Source organism: Chlorocebus sabaeus, unplaced genomic scaffold (genome assembly GCF_047675955.1).
Source record: "Chlorocebus sabaeus isolate Y175 unplaced genomic scaffold, mChlSab1.0.hap1 unalloc_scaffold_217, whole genome shotgun sequence".
In the NCBI taxonomy this organism is placed as follows: Eukaryota; Metazoa; Chordata; class Mammalia; order Primates; family Cercopithecidae; genus Chlorocebus; species Chlorocebus sabaeus.
The window spans coordinates 21,213-41,091 of NW_027327501.1; the positions used below are offsets into that span (position 1 = coordinate 21,213).

The 19,879-nt window shown below is 54.4% G+C and overlaps 1 protein-coding gene across 1 annotated transcript; it reads right to left on the bottom strand.

Moving 5' to 3' along the window:
* Positions 1-2,136: 2,136 nt before the first annotated feature.
* LOC140711141 (SH3 domain and tetratricopeptide repeat-containing protein 1-like) lies at positions 2,137-18,602 on the bottom strand. Its single transcript, XM_073014052.1, is given in 10 exon segments — positions 2,137-2,535; positions 5,186-5,382; positions 6,339-6,495; positions 7,115-7,237; positions 8,802-8,958; positions 10,129-10,309; positions 13,880-14,248; positions 14,251-14,760; positions 16,322-16,410; positions 18,598-18,602. Coding segments are annotated over 10 exon segments (2,142 nt in total). The 3' UTR covers positions 2,137-2,181.
* Positions 18,603-19,879: the final 1,277 nt, after the last annotated feature.

Consider the following 19,879-nt stretch of genomic DNA (forward strand, 5'->3'; position numbering starts at 1 on the left):
AATTAGCATATAATGAGCCGTGAGGAGAACCAGAGGTCACTCTCGTGGCCATCTTGGGTTTGGTGAGCTTTGGCGGACTTTACTGCAACGTGCTTTATCAGCAAGGTCTTTATGACCTGTATCTTGTGCCGACCTCCTATCTCATCCTGTGACTAAGAATACCTAGCCTCCTGGGAATGCGACCCAGCAGGTCTCAGCCTCCCTTTACCCAGCCCCCATTCAAGATGGAGTCGCTCTGGTTCACGTGCCTCTGACAAGTTGGCCTGGGTTGAGTGTTCCCTAGTGTGTGGTGGTTGGAGCTGTTCCTAGGAGTAAGAGGTATTGCCAGTAGGAAACAGGTCTCTGTTAGCCCGGGGGCTGGCACTCTGCACCAGTATGTCGGCCTCATTTTAGTGGTGACAAAACTGGGGCTCAGAGACATCAACTCCCTCATCCCGACCCCCAGACTGTCAGTGGTGGGCTGGGGTTTGAATGTGGGGCTTGAAGACCCATCATCTCCTCTGGTCCCCCAGTCTCTTCTGCCCAAGAGGAACAGGATCCCAGGATCCAGGCCCCTCATGGCACCAGCCAGGGTGGGTGGAGATGGGGAGGCAGAGTTCCAAAGCCCCCCGGACTCTGAGGCAGGTCAGGGACCAAGAGCAACCCGGACCTACGGGCCCCACCCCGAGAAGAATGGCTGCAGGCCCGGCCCAGCGGGCAGGAGGTCTGTGTCCTCACTCAACGTGACGGCGCTTCCGGCTGCTCCAGCCAGGCCGTGCTGTCTTCAAGTTTCCAATCATGCGGCCTCCTCTCCAATTCCCAAACCCAACCCACAGAGACAGCGATCTGGGGTCTTCGTGAGGTTTGTCAGCAGCTCTGACCCGCTGCTGGTTCTGGAAAGCTCTCTGCTGCCCCCTGCTGGGGAGGCTCAGGGTAGGGCTCTGGCTGCAAGCATGGGGTCCCAGAACCTCCTGGCTCTGTCACCTCTGCTGGGTGGAAAACCAACCCAGGATTGAACCAGCAGATGGGTGCCTGATTCCTTATTATCAGAGCTCCGCCTAATGGCAAGTCTCTCTCCGGGCCTCAGTTTCCCCTTCCATTAAACGAGGGGCTTGGGGGATACCAAGGAGGGGTAACTGCTTAGTGAGGATGGGAGGTTTCTTCTGGGGAGATGAATACATTTTGAAACTAGATGGCGTGAGTGGTTGCACAGGACTGTGAATGCACAAATGCCACCACATTATTCGCGTTGAAATAGTTGCATGCGATGTGAAAGTCACCTCATTTAAAGTGTTTAAAAGAGGGGCCTGGGAGAGTGCAGTGTACGTGAGAATCAAGTGAGACACCCATAGTCTCTGAACCTCTGTTTTCTTGTGTAAACTGGCAAAGAGACCGTGTGAACTGTGTTCCCTGGGGCCAAGAGATTCCAAGAAGGAAAACCTGGGATTCCTGGCTCTGGGATGAGGGCTGGGGGCCAGAAGGGGAGGGGCATGTGAGGATGGCTGGGGTCAGCCCAGATAAGGCTTTCAATACTGGGTAGCAGCGTCTACACAGGCGGAAATCCCTGCATCTCACTTCCCGCAGGGCTGACCAGTGGCCAGAGGTAGGACTGGCCAGGCTCGGCCCAACCAAGTCTGGGAGCAGAGGACACTAAGTGAGGGATCCCCGTCGCCACCCTCACTGGCCTGTGGCTCTCCTGACACCACAAGAGAGCTCCAGGAGCTGACCTTGGGTCCTAATGGGGGACACCTTCCTGGCTGCAGGCTGGCAGGGTGGTGTGGTGGTCAGTGTACTGGGCTCTTCGTTTCCGCCCCTACCTGCTGTGTGACGGTGGGCCAGACACCTAACCTCTCTGTGCCTCTATTTCTTCAATGGAGCCCCCACATTTGGGCACAGTGGCCTGAAGGTTAAAGGCAAGAGCAGCACGAGACCTGCAGTAAAAGCTCTGAGCAGGGAGAACAGGGAGCTGCCCAGGGAGTTCCACCACCATCTCCCCTCTGGCCGCCGAGGAAACCGAGGTTCATGGTGACCTGGCCCAGGTCTGTTGGACTCAGGGTCCTTCTCATCCCCAAGATCAGAGGGCTGCCACCAGGGAAGGAGCTGGCCCCTAGACCCAGCCCAGGAAGCACACAGGGAAGGATGCCCTGGGGACTTCGGTATGTTATTGCAAAAAAAAAATTTATTGCTATATGAACCCTGCTTTCATTCCTCCATTTCCCAGAAAATGAGCCACGGGAGACACCAGGAGAGGCAGGAGACCATCCTCCTTGCACAATACCCACTCCCTTGGATGCTGTCCTCAGCGAGGGTGGCTGGGGTCAACCAAGGGGCCCACCCGCAGGGTGGCAGAGGAGGTAGGTTGACCCTGTGGACGTTGAGCTCGGTGGCAAAGGTCCTGGCCCTCTGGTAGAAGAAGAGCGACTTCTCACTGTCCAGGAGGAAGTTGTGGGAGATGGTGGCCAGCCGCGTGTAGATCTTCAGCTGTGCCTTCTTGTTGCCCAGGTCCACGGCGGCTGCCAGTGCCAGCTGGTAGTACCTGGCTGCATCAAACGGGTTCTGAAGGAGACAGGCCATGCTCAGCAAAAGGGGGACTCGGAGCCCATCTTCCCAGAGGCCATTCCTGTCTCCAGGTCATTCCACATGTCCAGCCAATGCTGGCTCACCCCATGAACCCCGAAGCCTGTGACACTGCTGTGGTCTCAGCTGCAGGAGGTGGGGACGACCCTGATACCCCTGGAAGACTTCCTGACTGTCCCTACGCCCCACTCACCCCAAGCCTCCTGCCCCAGTGCCACCCTCTCTGCAGGCAGTGGCTGCTTTCCCCATGGGCTGAGGTCAGGGCAGATCCTGCCTGCTCTGAGAGTTCCATGCAGGACCCGTGGCTCCAAGCCACAGCAGGGGCACAGTGTTGAGTGACCCAGGCTCCCCTCTGGCCCCTGTCCATGCTGACCATTTCCAGGCCCTCCACGGGCCAGGCCAGGTAGAAAACCATCTCTAAGGTGTCCTCTTTGGCAATGTTCCCTGAAATATTGACAGAATGTGACTCCCCAGATATCCACTCCCATTGTCAATGCATCTTTGGCTCAAACTCACCATCGCTGGGATGGGATGCCATCTCCCAGACCTCCTCCTTGACCCTCCCATCCCCCACCCGGCTTCTCCCCAGGCTCCTCCTCCACATGGGGGTCACCTAAGGGACCTCTCTGAGACCCATGCCTGGCCTGTCCCTCTTTACCATCTCAAGATGGCTCCCAATGACAAAGTCCAAGATGCAGCAGTCCATTCCCTCACTGTCCCACCCCACACACGGAGCAGGGGCGTGAGAAGGCCCCAAGTCACCGCCACTGCTCATCCAATGCACCCGGCCCAGCCGAACACTGGACTCTGTGCTGGGTGCGTGGCTGAGCCTAATGTCCTTGCTCCCAGTCTGAGGGCCTCGGGATTGAACACTGACCACACAGGGTGGCCCGGGCTGTGGCAGAGGGAAGCCCAGGAGGTCCCAGACTCAGCCAGGGGTGAAAGGCAAAGGCTTCCTGAAGGGGTGGGGACTTCCCAACTAAACAGGAAGGAGCCAGCCAAAGCATATGTCTCCACATGTGCCTGTGCGTACGTGTCCCTGTGTGTGTGCCTGTGCGCATTTTCATCTGCCTGTAGTGTGTACAGCAGCTACTGAGTGGCAGGCTGAGCCAGGACACACCTAATCCACCCTATTCCAGGGCTCACTCTCATGTGTAGACTAAAGGGGACACCATTTTAGAGGCAGTTGGCAAAGATGCCCATTTACCCCTGCTTCTCTGCCAACCTTCCAGGTCCCATCCAGCCCGGCTTTTTCTCCCACTCCTCTGGGCCCTGGGTCCAGAGCCTCCTATACAAGGAGGAGGGTGTAGCCTTGGAAAGACAGCCGCCCTTGGGGAATTCCAAGGGGGCCTCCCTGTGGGAAGCTGGCCTGCGCTGACAGCATAGTCACGATGAGGCCCAGAGGGCTGTGCATGGGAAGGAGGTGAAGGAGGCCACTGTCCCCCGACCCCAACCATGGACTTTGGCCTCTCAGGTACTACTTGGCGCTTTCCTTTCTCCTGGACAGGCGGAGTGGGCGGCAGGCTTGACCAAGAGAGAGAAAGGCCTCTTCTGGGAGGCCCGTCCCCCTGGGTCCCAGGCAAGCCCCTGAGCAGTGAGCAGCGTCCCCCTAGGCCTGACACCTGGCACCTCCATGTCTGGCTGGGACTTGGGAGGCCACAGGGACCACATCTGACCACCAGGTGTCGCCAGCACTGGGCTGAGGCATATCGGGCCGCTGTAGGCCTGCAGTGGGGGATACAGGGCAGGGTCTTAGGGCTGCCCCGCTCCTCAAGTTGTTCTAAGGCCTCCAAGATCTCGGCCCCTGGACTGGAGTGCCCGGGCCCCTCAGCCCATAACGAGTACTGACGCGGTGCCGGTGTGATGCTAAGGAAGGGCGGTGCCTGCTGGGCAGAGGGGTAGAGACACCCCAGGTCTGAGTCTGCCAGTCCCAGCTCTCCAGCCCTGCAAGGCTGGGGCAGACAGAACACAGCACGTCCCCTCCAGACACACCCGACCCAGCAAGGCCTCAGCCTGGCTGGCTGGGGCCCCGCCCCACTGCACCTGCCCTGAGCTGGGGTTTCCCTGTTTGTGAACCCAATGGTAAGATACTGGTCCCACCCCACCCTTCCTGGGTGATGTGAAGATTCAAGGTGTCTCGGGACTCCAGGAAGGAGTTGCTCCCTGCAGGCTGGCACCCTGCGCAGGCTTCCTAGAGGAGGTGCCAGGATTTGGGTTGGATCTTGCAACGTGGATTCAATGTGAGGATGATGCTGTCCTCCGAAATGTCCTTCTCCCGACCCCATTTTGTTAAATGCACCTTGACACTTGACTGTCAAGACTCAGCTTTGATGTCACCTCCTCCAGGAGGGCCTCCCTGACTACAATCCTCCTTCTTAACCCAGAGGCCACCATTGCCCACTCATGTGTCAGCCTCCCTGGCTGAGACTGAGTTCCTGAGGGTGGGGCCTGGCCATCTTGGGAGCTGAATTGTATCTGCTAACCTTGCTGGCTCCTCCAGCCGGGCATAGAGCTCCAGGGCGGCCACTGGGCCATTTCTAAGGAAGGCTGGAACCCAGGCCTCGGGGCTGGGTGGAGATCCCACTCCAAGGGGACTGGGAACACCCCGAGCCCTGCCCCTCCCTCCCACCTTCAGGTCGTAGAAGATGATGTCACGGAGCATCAGGTACACCTTCACGTAGTAGAGGGTCTCCTCGTCGAACCCCAGTGGCAAGTTGCAGAGTTACAGGGTCTTGAGGTAGAAGTGCTCCGCCAGCTTGTCATGGCCCAGCCGGTGGTGCAGTGTGGCCAGCCGGTGGTAGGCCACGCGCTCATTCAGCCGGTCCCCTGGGGTGCAGGCCAAAGGGGCAGGTGTGAGGACGTGGCTCCCTGGGGCAGGCAGGGCACAGGCCCCTCAGGAGCAGGTATACAGACCCCAGGCAGCACTCGTGGCTTGCCTCCAGGCACCTGTGGTCACCTGGGCAGCTCTGGCCATTCCCTTCTGGGTTCCCAGACTCACTTTCCCGTCTGGAAAGCAGAATTAATAAGGCCTGCCCCTGTCTACTGTGAGGCTTTGGCAAAGTCGGACCTGGATGGCCCAGCTCTGTGTCTACACATAGCCACCTGCCTTTGCTCACTGGTTTTAACCAGGGGAGCCCATGCAGTTCAGGTGCTCCTGGGTACCCCAGCTCCAGGCAACCCACAGATGTGACATCTGACTCCTCCTGGGTGTGTCACGATCAGATCCCCCTACCTTGGGAAGTCAGCTGCACACCTACTGTGTACTGGTCCACAGGACACAAGGCACTGGCACATGTGGCCTGCCTAGGGTTCCCTGTCTCTGGAGGGGGACAGACGACCCTGGCACAGCACCAGGGGATGCCCGGCCTTAAGGGGCAGACTGCTGGAAGGGGAACTGGGATTTTATCAGCCAGAGAGCCGTGTGGTTGATGACGGTGGGAAAGGCACAAGACAAAGGGAATGTGCCACTCAGCCTGGCACATACAGGGACCAACGAGATGCCTGGCATGTCTGGAAGGCAGAGGGCACACTGGGCGGCCCTTGTGGTCAGCAGCGGGAACAGGCAGAGGAAGCAGAAATCAGGCAGGCAGGGAGCTCTGCACTGCGTGAGAGACCTCGGGCTGTGCCCCACAGCCGGACGGGGAAGCCAGTTGGGCAGATCTGCCTGCCTGGACAGGAGACCAGGAAAATGCAGCAGCTGTTTCAGCTCCTGGCCTGCAGACCCAGAGGCTGGGCTCTGGCAAAGTGTGGGTCCTGGCAGGGTGGGGGCTCAGGGGACGTACCCAGAGTGATGCTGAGTGCTAGGACCATGTGGGCAACCTCCAAGCTCTCCTGTGGCTTCTCCATTGTGACCAGGAGTGCCACCAGCTTGCTGCACAGCTGTAGCTGCGGCTCCACCCTGCGGTTGTCCGTAGTCACTGCCAGGGGCAGGGCCTGGTCCTACCACACAGGCAGGTGGGGTCAGGTTTCCCACAGCACCCACCTTGCGCAGCGTCCTCGTCAGAGCTCAAACATGTGCTTGGAGCTTCCCACACCCCAGCTACTCCTGCACCTCGACACAGCTCTGTGCTGTGGGATAACACATAGTTCAGACACCCAAGTTGGGGGCTGAAGAGTCACCTGAGGCCCATCCAGCTACTCCCGACAGCCTCAAACCAGCCTCTCCCACCTGAGCACTGGGGGTCTGACTGGGGGGAGCCAACACTCCTCTCTGCTCTAGAAACACCACACTGATCTGTGCCCAGGGCTGAGCCACACTGTGAGCTCAGAGGAAAGGAGAAGTCGTCCCACTTCGGGGTACATGCAGACCTGGGCCTCCCACTGATATGCTGTGTGTCCTTTGACATGTCCCTGTGCCTCTCTGAGCCTCAGTTTCCTCATCTGGAAGATGGGGACAGGACTTCCCACTCATGGTTGCTTGAGGTCATCAGGTACAAGGGTAGAGCAATTGTCACGTCCAGGCTCCGAGCGTTTTTCCCGGGCAGCGGCATGGTCATATGCCTCAGACCACCAGGTGCCCCACTGAGGCCCACCCACATCAGCCCACAGGCCAGCTCACTCGGTAGAAGGGCATGCCTTCCTCCTGCTCCCAGGGCCCATTGAAGAAGATGTCTCCAACTGCCTCCAACAGCTCCAGCCCCAGGTTGGGGTCGCCTGTGTGCACGTCCACATTCTGTGCCACCTGAAAGGAGACAGAAGTTCGCTCCAGACCCACACCTAGCAACGTGGCTATGCGCACCTTTGCCAGCCTCTTTTCTCCCACACACTACAGGTACACCTGAGCATTTTTCAGACCCTGTGCATGGAGGCTGCCCCCACCACTGGCATGAGGACAATGAACTGATGCGCCTGAGTGCCAGGAGGTGACTGAGCAGCTGCAGCCCAGGAGCCCGACACCTGTGAATCCTACCACCAGGGGTAGCCCTAGCCCACTCCCCCTGCACTCAAACCAGTCTCCGTGGCCCCTAGATTGCTGGGAGCCCAGCCCCTGTCTCCTTTCTGCGTTGTCACATCCCTGCCACATCAGCAGTGTTTCAGTGTTTGTGGGTGGGCCTGGTCCCCTCTTGGCCATGAGCTCTTGATCCCTCTCCTCAGCTCAAGGAGGTATACAGCAGGTGCTCAATAATGAAAGCTTCACCAGGCTCCTGGGCTTCACAATTTGTACCAGATCACACAGTGTTTCGGAAAGCCTCTGAAAACAGCCACTATGATAGATTCATTTTGTAAGGAGATGTGCCACGTGTCGCTTGGAGCAAGTTCTTCTGTGTGTTAACTGAGTGGTCACATTATTTGAGGATGTGCTGTATACCAGCAAGTGCTGTGCACTGTGAGGGGCCGCGCCTCTGCCCTCAGGGAGAAGATGCTGGCCACCGGAGGAGGATGTGAGGGAACCAGTTGGAGGGAGGGAAAAGGCACACAACAGGTGCTCAGCAGTGGCTTAGGAATGAGTGGATGGATGGATGAATGGATGAGGAGATGAAGACACATGGATGGATGGAAGGGTGTGTGGATAGATGAATGCTTGGATGGATGGATGGATGAATGGATGGATGGGTGGGTGGGTGGAATGATGTGTGTATGTATGGGTGGGTAGATAATGTATGGATGGGTGGAGGGTAGATGATGTATGTACATGTGGATGGATAGATGGTGGACAGACGAATGTATGGATAAACAAATGGACAGATAGATGAATGGAGGGATGCATTAATAGGTAGATTGGTGGGTGGGTGGATGGACGAACGGTGAATGGATGGATGGGTGAGAGGACGGATGAATGGAAAGATCAATTGGTAGGTGGATGGATGATGGATGGATGAACAGGTGAATGGATGGATGATGGAAGGATGAACGGACGAACAGATGGACGGATGGTGGCTGAATCAATGGATGATAAAGGGATGGATGGATGAACAGGTGAATGGATGGATGGATGGAAGGATGAGCAAGCGAGTGGATGCATGATGGATGGATGGATGATGGATGGATAGAAGAATGAACAGGTAAATAGGTGATGGAAGGATGAACGGATGGGTGGATGGACAGGTGAATGGATGGATAGACGGGTGAATAGATGGATGATAAAAGGATGGATGAATGATGGATGGATGAAAGGACAGACGGATGGATGATGGATGGATGGATGGAAGGATGAACAGGTAAATAGATGATGGAAGGGTGAATGGATGGGTGGATGGACAGAGAGTGAACAGCACAGGAGTCCTCCTGCATCCCTTGCCACTCACCTGGATGTACAGGTCCACCAGCTCGCTCTGCCGCAGGAGGTAATAGATCTTCCCTGCTTGCAGCCAGGCATGTGCCTCCTCTTTCCTCTGGAGGTCAATGAAAATCCCCAGACTTCGTTTGGTGTAGTCCAGAGAGGATTTGTAGGCCCTGGAATCACTGGAATCAGACACAGGTGTCAGAACAAGGGCTCTCATCCTCCTGGAACCAGTCTGCCTCCTCCCGTGGGTCTGATGACAGATGAATCTGGCATGTGGGGACTGGGAACGGCCCTCTTGTGTGTGCAGTGTTCTGCCCTTCCCAGGCTGCTGGGATGGCCAGAGTGAACACACACGGCATGGAAAAGATGAAGGACATCCTTCTGAGGGAATCGAGCATCATGCTGCCCTGTGGCAGGAGGAGTGTGCTAGTCCATCTCCCCTGCCTCCCAGTCATGGCCTGTGTCTTCTCCAGACGCACCAGGAGCCGTTAGTGTTCAGAGGCTATCTAGGTCGATGGTTCTCAAGGTGTGCAGGCATCACAGTCACCCGGAGGCCTGTCCTTATAGCTTGCTGGCCCTGCCCCCAGAGCTTCCGGCTCCACAGGCCTGGGGCAGGCCCTAGAACTCCCACTTGCCACAAACTCCTAGGTGACATGGATGCTGCTCTACTGGTCCAGGGACTACACTTTGAGAAGCATGGCTCTAGCACACTGTCCCATTTTCCTTCTGTGAACTTGAGGCCAAGACTACAGTCAGTCTCCCAGGTCCCTATGGAATCTGGCTCCTTCTCTGCTCTCTCAGTAAGTCCAACACTCAAGGGGCTGGGACTGCAGCAATGCCACTGGGCCCTATGGGTGGGGTGGCCAGGGCCATGGTTACCCCACCAGGTCAGGATGCTTGGGGGAAGCTGACTAGGCCAAATATGGGATGTGAGACCTTGAAACCCTGCCCCAGGGAAGCAGGTGACACAACTGGCTCTGTCTTCTGTGGGAGAGAAGCCACAGGTGGCTGCCGTGGTCACATTTAAGGGGACAGACGAAGCCCAGGAGTGAAGATTCGGGGCAGGCACAGGTAAGATGACAAAAGCCACCATAGTAGGAAGAACAGCCCAGAGTGCACCTACTGCCTCTGCTGGGGTTGAGGTGACCTTTGCCCCAACAAGGGAGGCTCAAGCTGGGACTCATGGGCCAGCAGCAGCCCTGGGATGACCCCAGGCCGGCCAGCTCAAAGCATCTGATGCCAAAGCACCAAATGATCAAAAGGAGAGGGGCTGCTGGGCCCTGGGCCAGCTTCCCTGTGCCCTTCTCCCTGCCCGCCCCCACCTCCACCACTGCAAAGCCAGCCCTTACCGCTCCGTGCCCAGGGACAGGTAGAGCTGACTGATGGTCTCCAGGAGCTGCCCCTCCAGCACCTTGTCGGCCACCTTGCGGGCCAGGGAGAGCTGGAGATCGTGGTAGATGACATACTGGGCCTCGCTGGGCATGACGGCGCTGTAGAAGTAGCACAGCCACTGGACGGCCCGCAGCTGGTCTGGGCAGAAGACAAAATGGAAGACGTTAGTCTCCCAGCATCGAAGCGAGGCTGGCTGGGCTCAGAGGCCCCTGCTTGCCTCCTTCACACCTCTGTGAGCCTGGGCCCCATAGGCGGGGCGCCTGAGCGCAGACAGGCCATGCACCTGTGCCAGGGCAGACGCCAAGCACACTGTGACATGGGCACATCTTGGTGCAGATGCTCATGGTACAGGCCGGCCTTCTTTACAACTCCCAGGGCCGAGGTTGTGGATGGACACAGAGTGAACAGCAGGGGCTTGGCACCTGCACCAGGCCATCTATTTCTGCTTCACAAAGACCCTCTGGCCAGGATCAGGGCTGCCTTCAGCCTGAGCTGATGAGGCCAGGGGCACAAGTGGCCCCTGTCACAGATGGAACCCTGAGAGAGCAAAGCCAAGCATCACGTCTGCCACACATGGCATCATGTTGGGGGAATGGGATTCAAAGCTGGCCCCTGGCGTTCCCACACATGCTTCTCTCATGCAACCAGGCTCCCTAGCCACAGGCTCACTGGCCTCTCCCAAAGCCTGATTTTCTAGTGTCAGAAACATTCCGGAGATTAACATAGGAAACCAGGTACGCCGAATGGACATCTGTCACACACGCCACCCAACAACAGCCGAATACACAGTCCTCTCGAGCACCCATGGGACATTCCCCATGACAGACCATGTGCCAGGCCACAAAACGAGCCTCAGTGAATGGAGAAGGACTGAGACCAAAGCAGAGGTGTTCTTCAGCTGTACTGGCACAAAACTGGAAATCGACAGTGAAGGAAATGTGGGAAATTCAAAAAATATGTGAAAACTACACACTCCTAAACAACCAGTGAGTCAAAGAGACCAGCAGGGAAACCAAAAACTAATTTGAGAAGAATGCAAACAAACGCACAGCCCCGGCCAGTGCGGTGGCTCACGCCTCTCATCCCAGCACTGTGGGAGGCCGAGGCAGGAGCATCGCTTGAGTCCCGGAGTTTGAGATCAGCCTGGGAAACATGGTGAAATCCCGTCTCTATATTTAAAAAAAATACAAAAATTAGCCGGGTGGAGTGGTGCACATCTGTAATTCCAGCTACTCGGGAGGCTGAGGCATAAGAATGGCTCTAACCTGAGTAGAAGTTGCAGTGGGCCAAGATTGCACCACTGCACCCCAGCCTGGGCAATAGAGCAAAACTCTGTCTTTAAAAATAAAAATAGCACAACGTATCAAAAATTCCAAGATGCAGCTAAGGCAGTGCTGAAAGGGAAATTTATAACTGTAAATGTCTACATTCAAAGAAAGAAGAAAAATCTCAAATCAAAAACCTAACCTTCCACCTTGAGAAACTAGAAAAAGAACTAAACCCAAAGTGAATAAAAGGAAGAAAATAATAAACGTGAGAGTGGAAATGGAAAGTAAAAATACAGAGAATGGAAAAACAAAAGAGACAACAGAACCGAAGGTGGGTTTTTTGAAAATAACACAATTGACAAATTGTTCACTAGACTGACCGAGGAAAGAAAGACGGGACACAAATGACTAAAATCAGAGACTGAGCACCATGGCTGACGCCTGTCATCCCAGCACTTTGTGAGGCTGAGGTGGAAGGATCGTGAGGCCAGCATTCAAGACCAGCCCGGGGGAACATGATGAGACCCCATCTCTAATAAAAATGAAGAAATAAAAAATTACAAACCCAAGTTTCTAAAATCAGAAATGAAAAGGAAACATTATTGCCGACCTGACAGAAATAAAAGGATTCCACGAAAACACTACGAACAATTGTACACCAACAAACCAGACCATCTAGACACAACAGCCAAATTCTTAGAAGGACACAAACTACCGAAAGTGACTCAAAAATGACCCCAAGGAAGCATGTGGGGTATCAGCCCCGCCCTTGGTCTCCTCGATCGTTCAGCGCAGGGTGGGGAGACAGGGAAGCATGATCCCCGTTCCCTGGCCTGCATTTCCAAGTCTGAATCCCCCAGCACCCCGGGGAGGGCCTCGTAGGAGGAGGTACCACAGGCTATTGTGCCAAGAGCCACTGGAGGCTGCAGTGGGGGCTGGGGCACTGGGTTCCTGGAAGGTCTCCTTCCAGTAAGAGAATGTCCCTGGGGAAGAAGCCTGGGTCTGAACCCCCCAACCCTCCTTGGGCAGATGTGTGGGACCGGGGCCCCTTCACACGGTCCTTTCCAAAATCTTATCCCTCCTAGGGCCAGGAGTGGGTGCCAGGCCTGTGCTGGAAATGGGCAGGTTTGGTCACAGCCCCTGGGGCTCTGGTCCAGGTCACAGGAGGCACCTCTGAGTGGTCTCACTATGCCATGACAAAGCGCTGCAAGACAGAGGGGACCCACAACAGTATCCCTTGTCTCAGCCATTTCCCTGGACTCAACTTCCTCATCTATTCTCTGTGGCCTAGATTTCGGACAGCCCTGCACACCTACTGTCCGTTCACTGCTCAGTCTGCAGTGACTGTTCGATAGCACTCCATGGCTCCCCAGTGCTCTTGGGGAAAAGGCCAAGCCACAGCCTGAGGTCCCAGGCCCTGCTTAGCTCTCCAGAAGAGCTTCTCACCATCCAGCACCCAACCCACCCCCTCCCAACTCTGCACCTCCCTGCATAAGCCCTGTTCACTCATCCCCGCTCCCACCCCACTCAACCCCGCTACCACTCCCGCTCACTCACCCCCACTCACACCCCACTCACTCTCCCGCTCACTCACCCCATCACACCCCACTCATCCCCGCTCACACCCCCCCACTCATCCCCACTCACTCCATCACACCTCCACTCACTCACCACCACTCACACCCCACTCATTCCCACTCACTCACCCCCACTCTCTCACCCCTAGGCCTTCACACAGGCTACACCACCAGCCTCTCCTCCACCAACTATTACTTGACTAAATGCTCTCAACCCTCTGGTTCTAGACTAAAGAGGCTTCCCTAACCCAGGGCCAAGTGCTGCCCCGCCATCACGCCATTCACCCTTTTGTGGCTTCTGTGGCCTGAAGCTCACATTCCCACGCTCAGTCTCTGCCACCCGAGGACCCCACAAGCCCCATTTGTGGGTGGGGCCTGGCACACTGCACAACGAGCTGCTTTTGCATGAACTGCTCTGCGGCTTTGGGCAATCACCCGCCCCCGTGTCCTCTGTGAAGTGGGATGACAGGTGCGCAGGCTGCCAACATACCAAGCAGATAACACGGGCACAAGAACTGGTGTTCAGGGCCTGGCTCATGGTGGGGCCCGAAGTCCCAGCGCAGCCGAGCCTGCCTTGATCCCAGGGTTATGTCTAGGAATTCCCAGCATGCAGGACTTTCGGTGCCCAAGGCAGGATGGTCCCTGGGCAAACCAGGAAGAGCTGGCTGCCTCAGTAGGCCACAGAGGGCCTGGCCCTGCATGGGAACCGCCTGTCTCCAGGGCGCTTGCCAACATCTGCTGCTGGACATGGCTCAGCACTTTCGATGGTAGAAAAACCACCACTTGTTTCTGAATCATAAACCCCAGGTGAGCCCTGACCCGAGTGGCCCCAGAAGGCTCACAGGAGGAACTAGGGCACTCACTCTCCACATGGCCTATTTCTACGGTGACCAGAAGGGCCCACTCATAGTAGCCCTTGCCCTGCTGGGCTGGGCCCTGGCGGGTGCAGAGGTGGCCCAGCTGCAGGAGTACGTGGGTGAAGTCTCGGCCACACTCCCTGCAGGGCAGCCTCGAGAACAGCCGCATGGTCCCCAGGAGGTAGTGCTGGGCCAGCCTGCTGGCACTTGCATGCAGGCACAGGGTCCCGAAATTGGCCAGCACCACTGCCTGGTTCCTCCAATGGCCCAGGTCCCAAGCCGCTCATAAGGCGCAGTAGTAGCCCTCAGCTGCCTGCCTCGTCCGGCCTGTCCTCTTCACAGCCACGGCCAGCATGTTGGCCATTACACCCTCTGGTCCTCTCTGGCCACCACTGCATCCTGGACAGACTGCAGGATGTTCAGGGTCACCAGGCTCTGTCCATGAAGCACGTGAAGCCAGGCCAGGGCCACCAGGCAGTCCACGATGGCACGGACTCTGGTCATGAAGAGGCCAGCTTTCTTGGCAGCCCCTCGGGCATGTGCCAGGCACTCAGTCAGCTCCTCCTCGTCGCTAAAGCTGCAGAACATGCCGCTCAGCCATGGCAGTGCCACGTCGTACAGGCCACAGAAGCTGGCCTTGTACCCGGGGGCGTTCAGGAACAGCAGCAGTGAGCTCAGGGCCTCTGGGTCCTCCCAGTCGTCCTCAGCTTCCAAGAAGAAGGAGGGGTCCTCGGGGTCCTGCAAGCTCACGTTGCTGGATGCCGCACAGAGACCCCAGGACGCTGGCTCCAGGGGGCAGCCTGGGCAGGTCTTGCATTGTTCCAGAACATTCTTCACCTTCGACAGGGTCTCCTGTGGATCCAGGCCCAGACAAGATGGAGGTATTTCTGCAAGTCACAAAAACACCTAGACATATTAGAGTCCGGCAGTGAGTCCTTGGTCCACTGGGGGCAGGGTCCCCCCATCCCTGCCCTCTGTGTCCCCGGCGCAGCTTGCCATGAGCCCTTAAGAATTATGTGCAACGCAAACTCGGGGCCTGGAGCACGTACGAACTCCGGCACTACGGGGACAGAGAGAACACGCAGGCCCGTGGCCCGACTCTCCTACAAAATCACCCTCCTGTCCTGTTTTGTCGCCCACCTGACAGCAAGGTTTTAGGAGACTGTGTCAGAACAGTGACCCCTCAGAGATGCCTTTCCCTTTAGAAAGAATCAAAGCCTTCTAACTGGACCCATGAATATGCAGCACCACAACTACAAATGTAACTTCTGTCAGCATATTGGGCCCCCCGGTGGGGTAGAGGAATCCATGAAATCCTCAACAGCCAATCAGAGCTATGGATCAGCTCAAAAGCTGCTATGCAAAATTGGTAAAGCCACCGACGGCACAGGACAGGGGTGTTGTACCCATGTGCCCAGCTCCGTGCAGGGAAACGGACCATCCCTGCAGGAAGGATGGGAAAGCTTCCAGGCCCCTGTGGCCACCTTCACCGTGGATGGTCTGAAAACCTGAAGCCCACGGTTCCTAAAGGGTTAACAAAGGCCAGACTGCTCCAGCAGCCCACTGGTGTCTGCTGGCTTTGGAGGATTCCTAGCCAAAGCCCCCTCCCAGAGGTGAGCAAACAAGCGCATTTCCTGTTGGAAAACCTGGGATGAAAGGAGGCATTACTGGGAAGGGAAAAACCTAGCTTTAAACCGACCCTCTGTTTCAAGCTCACATGCAAAAAATATGTTCAATACAAACTGCCTCCTTATTCATCTGTAAAGCCTTAGAATTAAAAAAATAAATAAATATGATTTAGAGGCAAATGTCTGACTTGACTACACTAGATTAGCTAAGAAATCGCCCCCACCCAGCAGAGGCACACAGCCCCTCCCAGCCACTACCCTGGCCTCCGGGGCAGCTGGAGAGCCACGTGCCTTTGCTCCAGTGACTTTGGCAGAGGGTGGAACCACCCCCTCCCTGAGGCAAACCTACAACAGCCTTCCCTTCCCCCCTGGCTCCCCTCAGGAAGGAGAAGACCCTTCAGGGACCTCAGTTGAGGCCCCTGCAACCTAAGGCTCTGAATTCTGCTACCCGCTGAGGGCAGTGTGGCCTCCCATCTCTGAGGCAGAGCACAGGGTGAACTGCAGCTTCTCCAGGTCATGAAAAAGGAACCCACAGCTACATGTGGGTCCCAGCAGTGGAAAGGATGCCCCATCTCGGTTGGGGACCAGGCGGGGGTCAGCATGTTCATTGGAAGAAATGTGGGACCTCACGGCCTCCAGTGTCAGAGTAGACGGGAGGTTCAGGCCCACCTCAGGCGATGTCCCTCAAGTCCCCGGCCCACACCACAGAGGGGTGACAGCCGCATCCAATGCCCACCGTACTCACCTCTGTCCCCTCCCCTGCCATTACTCCAAAGCCCAGCTCATAACCAGAGAAGCCTGAGCCACGGGCAAAACCTACCTTGTTCCTGCGGCTGCTCGGTCTCAGCTTCCTCTACTGAGTCTGGCAAGGGAGAACAGAGAAGCAATGAACACCCCCAGCCAGCACCTCTGGTCCCATGTCAGGTTGAGCTGGTGTCGGTGTTGCAGGATGAGAGCATTGCAGGGTGCAAGGGTTGAAAGTCATATCGTCCTCTTCCCTCCTGGATCATGGGAACAACATCACTGTGTGGTGTACACTTTCTGCGATATTGGGAGTAACATTGTCTTCTGTGCCTTGGAATATTAAGGACAATATCACGGGGGGACGTGTACATCTTCTGCAATATTGGGAATAATATTATCCTCTCTCTCCCTGCATACTAAGAAAGATATCACAGAGTACGTGTTCACCTCCTGCGATATGGGGATTAATACCATCTTCTCCCCTTCCAGATATCAGGAAGAGTATCACACGGGGGTGTACGGTGTCTGAGATACTAGGAGTAATATCAACCTCTCAGCCTTGGAATATTAAGAAGAATATCACAGGGTGGATGTACACCCCCTGCCATATTGGGAGTAACATCAGCCTCTCCTCTCCATGGATATTAGGAACAATATCCCAGGCTGGGTGTACGCCTCCTGCTCTATGGGGAATCATATCTTCCTCTCCCAGGATATTAATAACAATATCACAGGGTGGGTGAACACAGCCTGCGATACTGGAATTATTATCATCCTCTCCCCCTCCAGATACTAGGAACCATATCACAGAAGAGCTGTACCCTCCCTGGGATATTGGGAGTAATATCATACGCTTCTTCCATGAATATCAGGAGCAATATCACCGGGTGGCTGTCCATTCATTGCTATGTTGGGAGTCATGTCATATTCTACCCCTCTCAATATTAGGATCAGTGTCACAGGGTGAGTGTATACCTACTGTGGTATTAAAACTAAAATCATGCTCTCTGTCCCTAGATATTAGGAACAACATCACAGGTAGGTGTGAACCCCCTGCAGTATTAGAAGCAATAATATGATTAATTAGCAAACATCAATCATCGATTTTAATAATTATCAGGCTAGTCTCGAACTCTTGACCTCAGGTGATCTGCCCGCCTCAGCCTCCCAAAGTGCTGGAATTACAGGCGTGAGCCACGGCGCCCAGCCAACACTACTTGACATCCCTTTTTGGACCTCAAATTTAGCATGCGGAAAACACACTTTTGATTCCCCCTACTATAACCCACTCCTCCCATAGTCTTCCCGATCCCAATAACAGCATCTCTAGTCTTCCAGTTACTCAGGCCAAAATCCTTGACATCATCCTTAATACTTCTTTTTCTCTCTCTTGTCATCCAACCCATTTAAACTCTCCTTTCAAAATATGTGCCAGACCTAACCACTTCTCACCTTCCTCATCATTTCCAACCAGGTCCAGCCCTCATCATAGCGCTCTGGGTTACGGCAAAAGCCTCCCAATCGCCAGGCACAGTGGCTCACGCCTGTAATCCCAGGACTTTGGTAGGCCAAGGCAGGTGAATCATCAGAGGTCAGGAGTTCAAGACCAGCCTGGCCAACATGGTGAAACCCCTCTACTAAAAATATAAAAAATTAGCCGAGCATGGTGGTGGGCGCCTGTAATCCCAGCTATCCGGGAGACTGAAGCAGGAGAATCACTTGAACTCAGAAGGCAGAGGTTAGAGTGAGCCGAGATTGTGCCATTGCACTCCAGCCTGGGTGACAAGAGCGAAACTCCATCTTAGAAGGTTTAAAAAAAAAAAAAAAAAAAAAAAGCCTCCCAACCCACCTCTCTCCTTCCACCTTTCACCCTGCCCTGCATTCTACCTTCCTCTCTCAAACATTTCAGAAAAGAAAAAATTATATCCACAGAGAGGGAAAGTACAAATGGGGTGAAATGTTTGGGGAATCTGAGGGAAGAGTATATGGGAATTGTCTGTACTATTTTTGCAACTTTTCCATAAGTCTGAATTATTTCGAATTCAAGAGTTAAACAAAGAAAAAAAAAAAAATTATCTCCCTTTGTGAATCCATCCTGTCTTTCCCCTGGCAACTTAAGGACACTCTCAACTAACACATCTATTTTTTCATGAACACTAAAAGAACCCTTGCCGAGTTTTGACTTTCTGTGCTTGGCAGTAGAAGTGTGTGTGTGTATGTGTGTGGTGTGTATGTATATATAGAGAGGGAGAAATATATATATAAGTATATATATAAATATATACTATATTTACAATGGTAATGTATATATATATAAATATATGTGTGTGTGTAGATATATATAATACGTACCCCATAGCCTGTCCTTAACCAGTTCTAAACTTAGTCCGAAAAACACACATCTAAGCACAGAATTTCAAAATAATACGATGAATATTTTGATAGAGGGATGTGTTGCTATGGAACACGCTGCTAAGACACAAAACCTCCTAGATGGGACAATGAATGAACGAAGTTTGCACCTATAGGCACCCCCTCTGATATCCCCTCAAACGTTTATAGTTATATGCATTTGCTTCTGCCAGGACCCCTATTTCATAAGGGTTAGTTCTAGAGTCTAGCAAGTTCCTACTACAGCTGGCACACATATGCCATTCAAAAATCAGTGGCGGAGTGAATGACGAGTTAAGAACCGTTTGTCAGCCAGTGCTCAGTAATACAACATGCACTGGTATGCAAATGATATTTTTGTTGAAAGCAACAGCAGGATCACAAATTATCTTTCCAGAGAAAGCAAACCTCAAAAGCTTCTTTACCCTACTAAAGCACATTATAAGAAGCTCCCCTTATATAAAAGAAAACCTCCTCATTCGTTATCAATGGCATGTAAACCTAATAAGCCTCCGTCTCTGATGACATCTCTTCCATCCCCAGGGCTAGATAAAGGAAGTTCCGGAAACCCTGGTAGTTGTGAAGGTGGCTCCCAGCTCTGACAGTCTTGAACCCTGCATGCGTGGAGGTCACACAGCAGAAGAACAACAGAGGGAAGCATCATCAGACTTCGAATATGTTTGAACCAGAGATAGCAAATAGGCTGCAGCCAACTGAAAACACCAGAGATTCATGGTGGCCACCTGAGGGGTTGTGCTCTTAAAAAACAAAAATAAAAAATAAAAATTAAAAAATTAAGAAAGGAAGGGGTCAAGAATCCATCAGGTCTGACTGAGACGTGTATCAGTGACTAACACCCCGTATGGCAAAAGTACTCCGGTGCGCTTTGGGTACTTACAGCTTCAGCAGTATTCAAAGGCGTGTGCTCCCCTAAGACTAAGCCATGGGAATACCCCCAGCAACACTGCCAGGAGAAACATCTCCCATGGATTTGGCTAGAAATACAGTTGTCTTTAACAAATTCACACTGAATAAATCCTGACTTATTAGAGCCTGTGAGAATGGCATTCTCAATGATAACAGTTATCACTACAATCTCCAAACATCTGCGATCCTGCAGGGAGGAGCTGTGACAGTGCAGGCCACAGGCCACATGTCCAGAATGTTTCCCAGATTGCCTGTTACAGAATAAAAGAAATGAATCCCCCCCCAAGAATGTCTTCACTCACATTTAGCCAGTTGT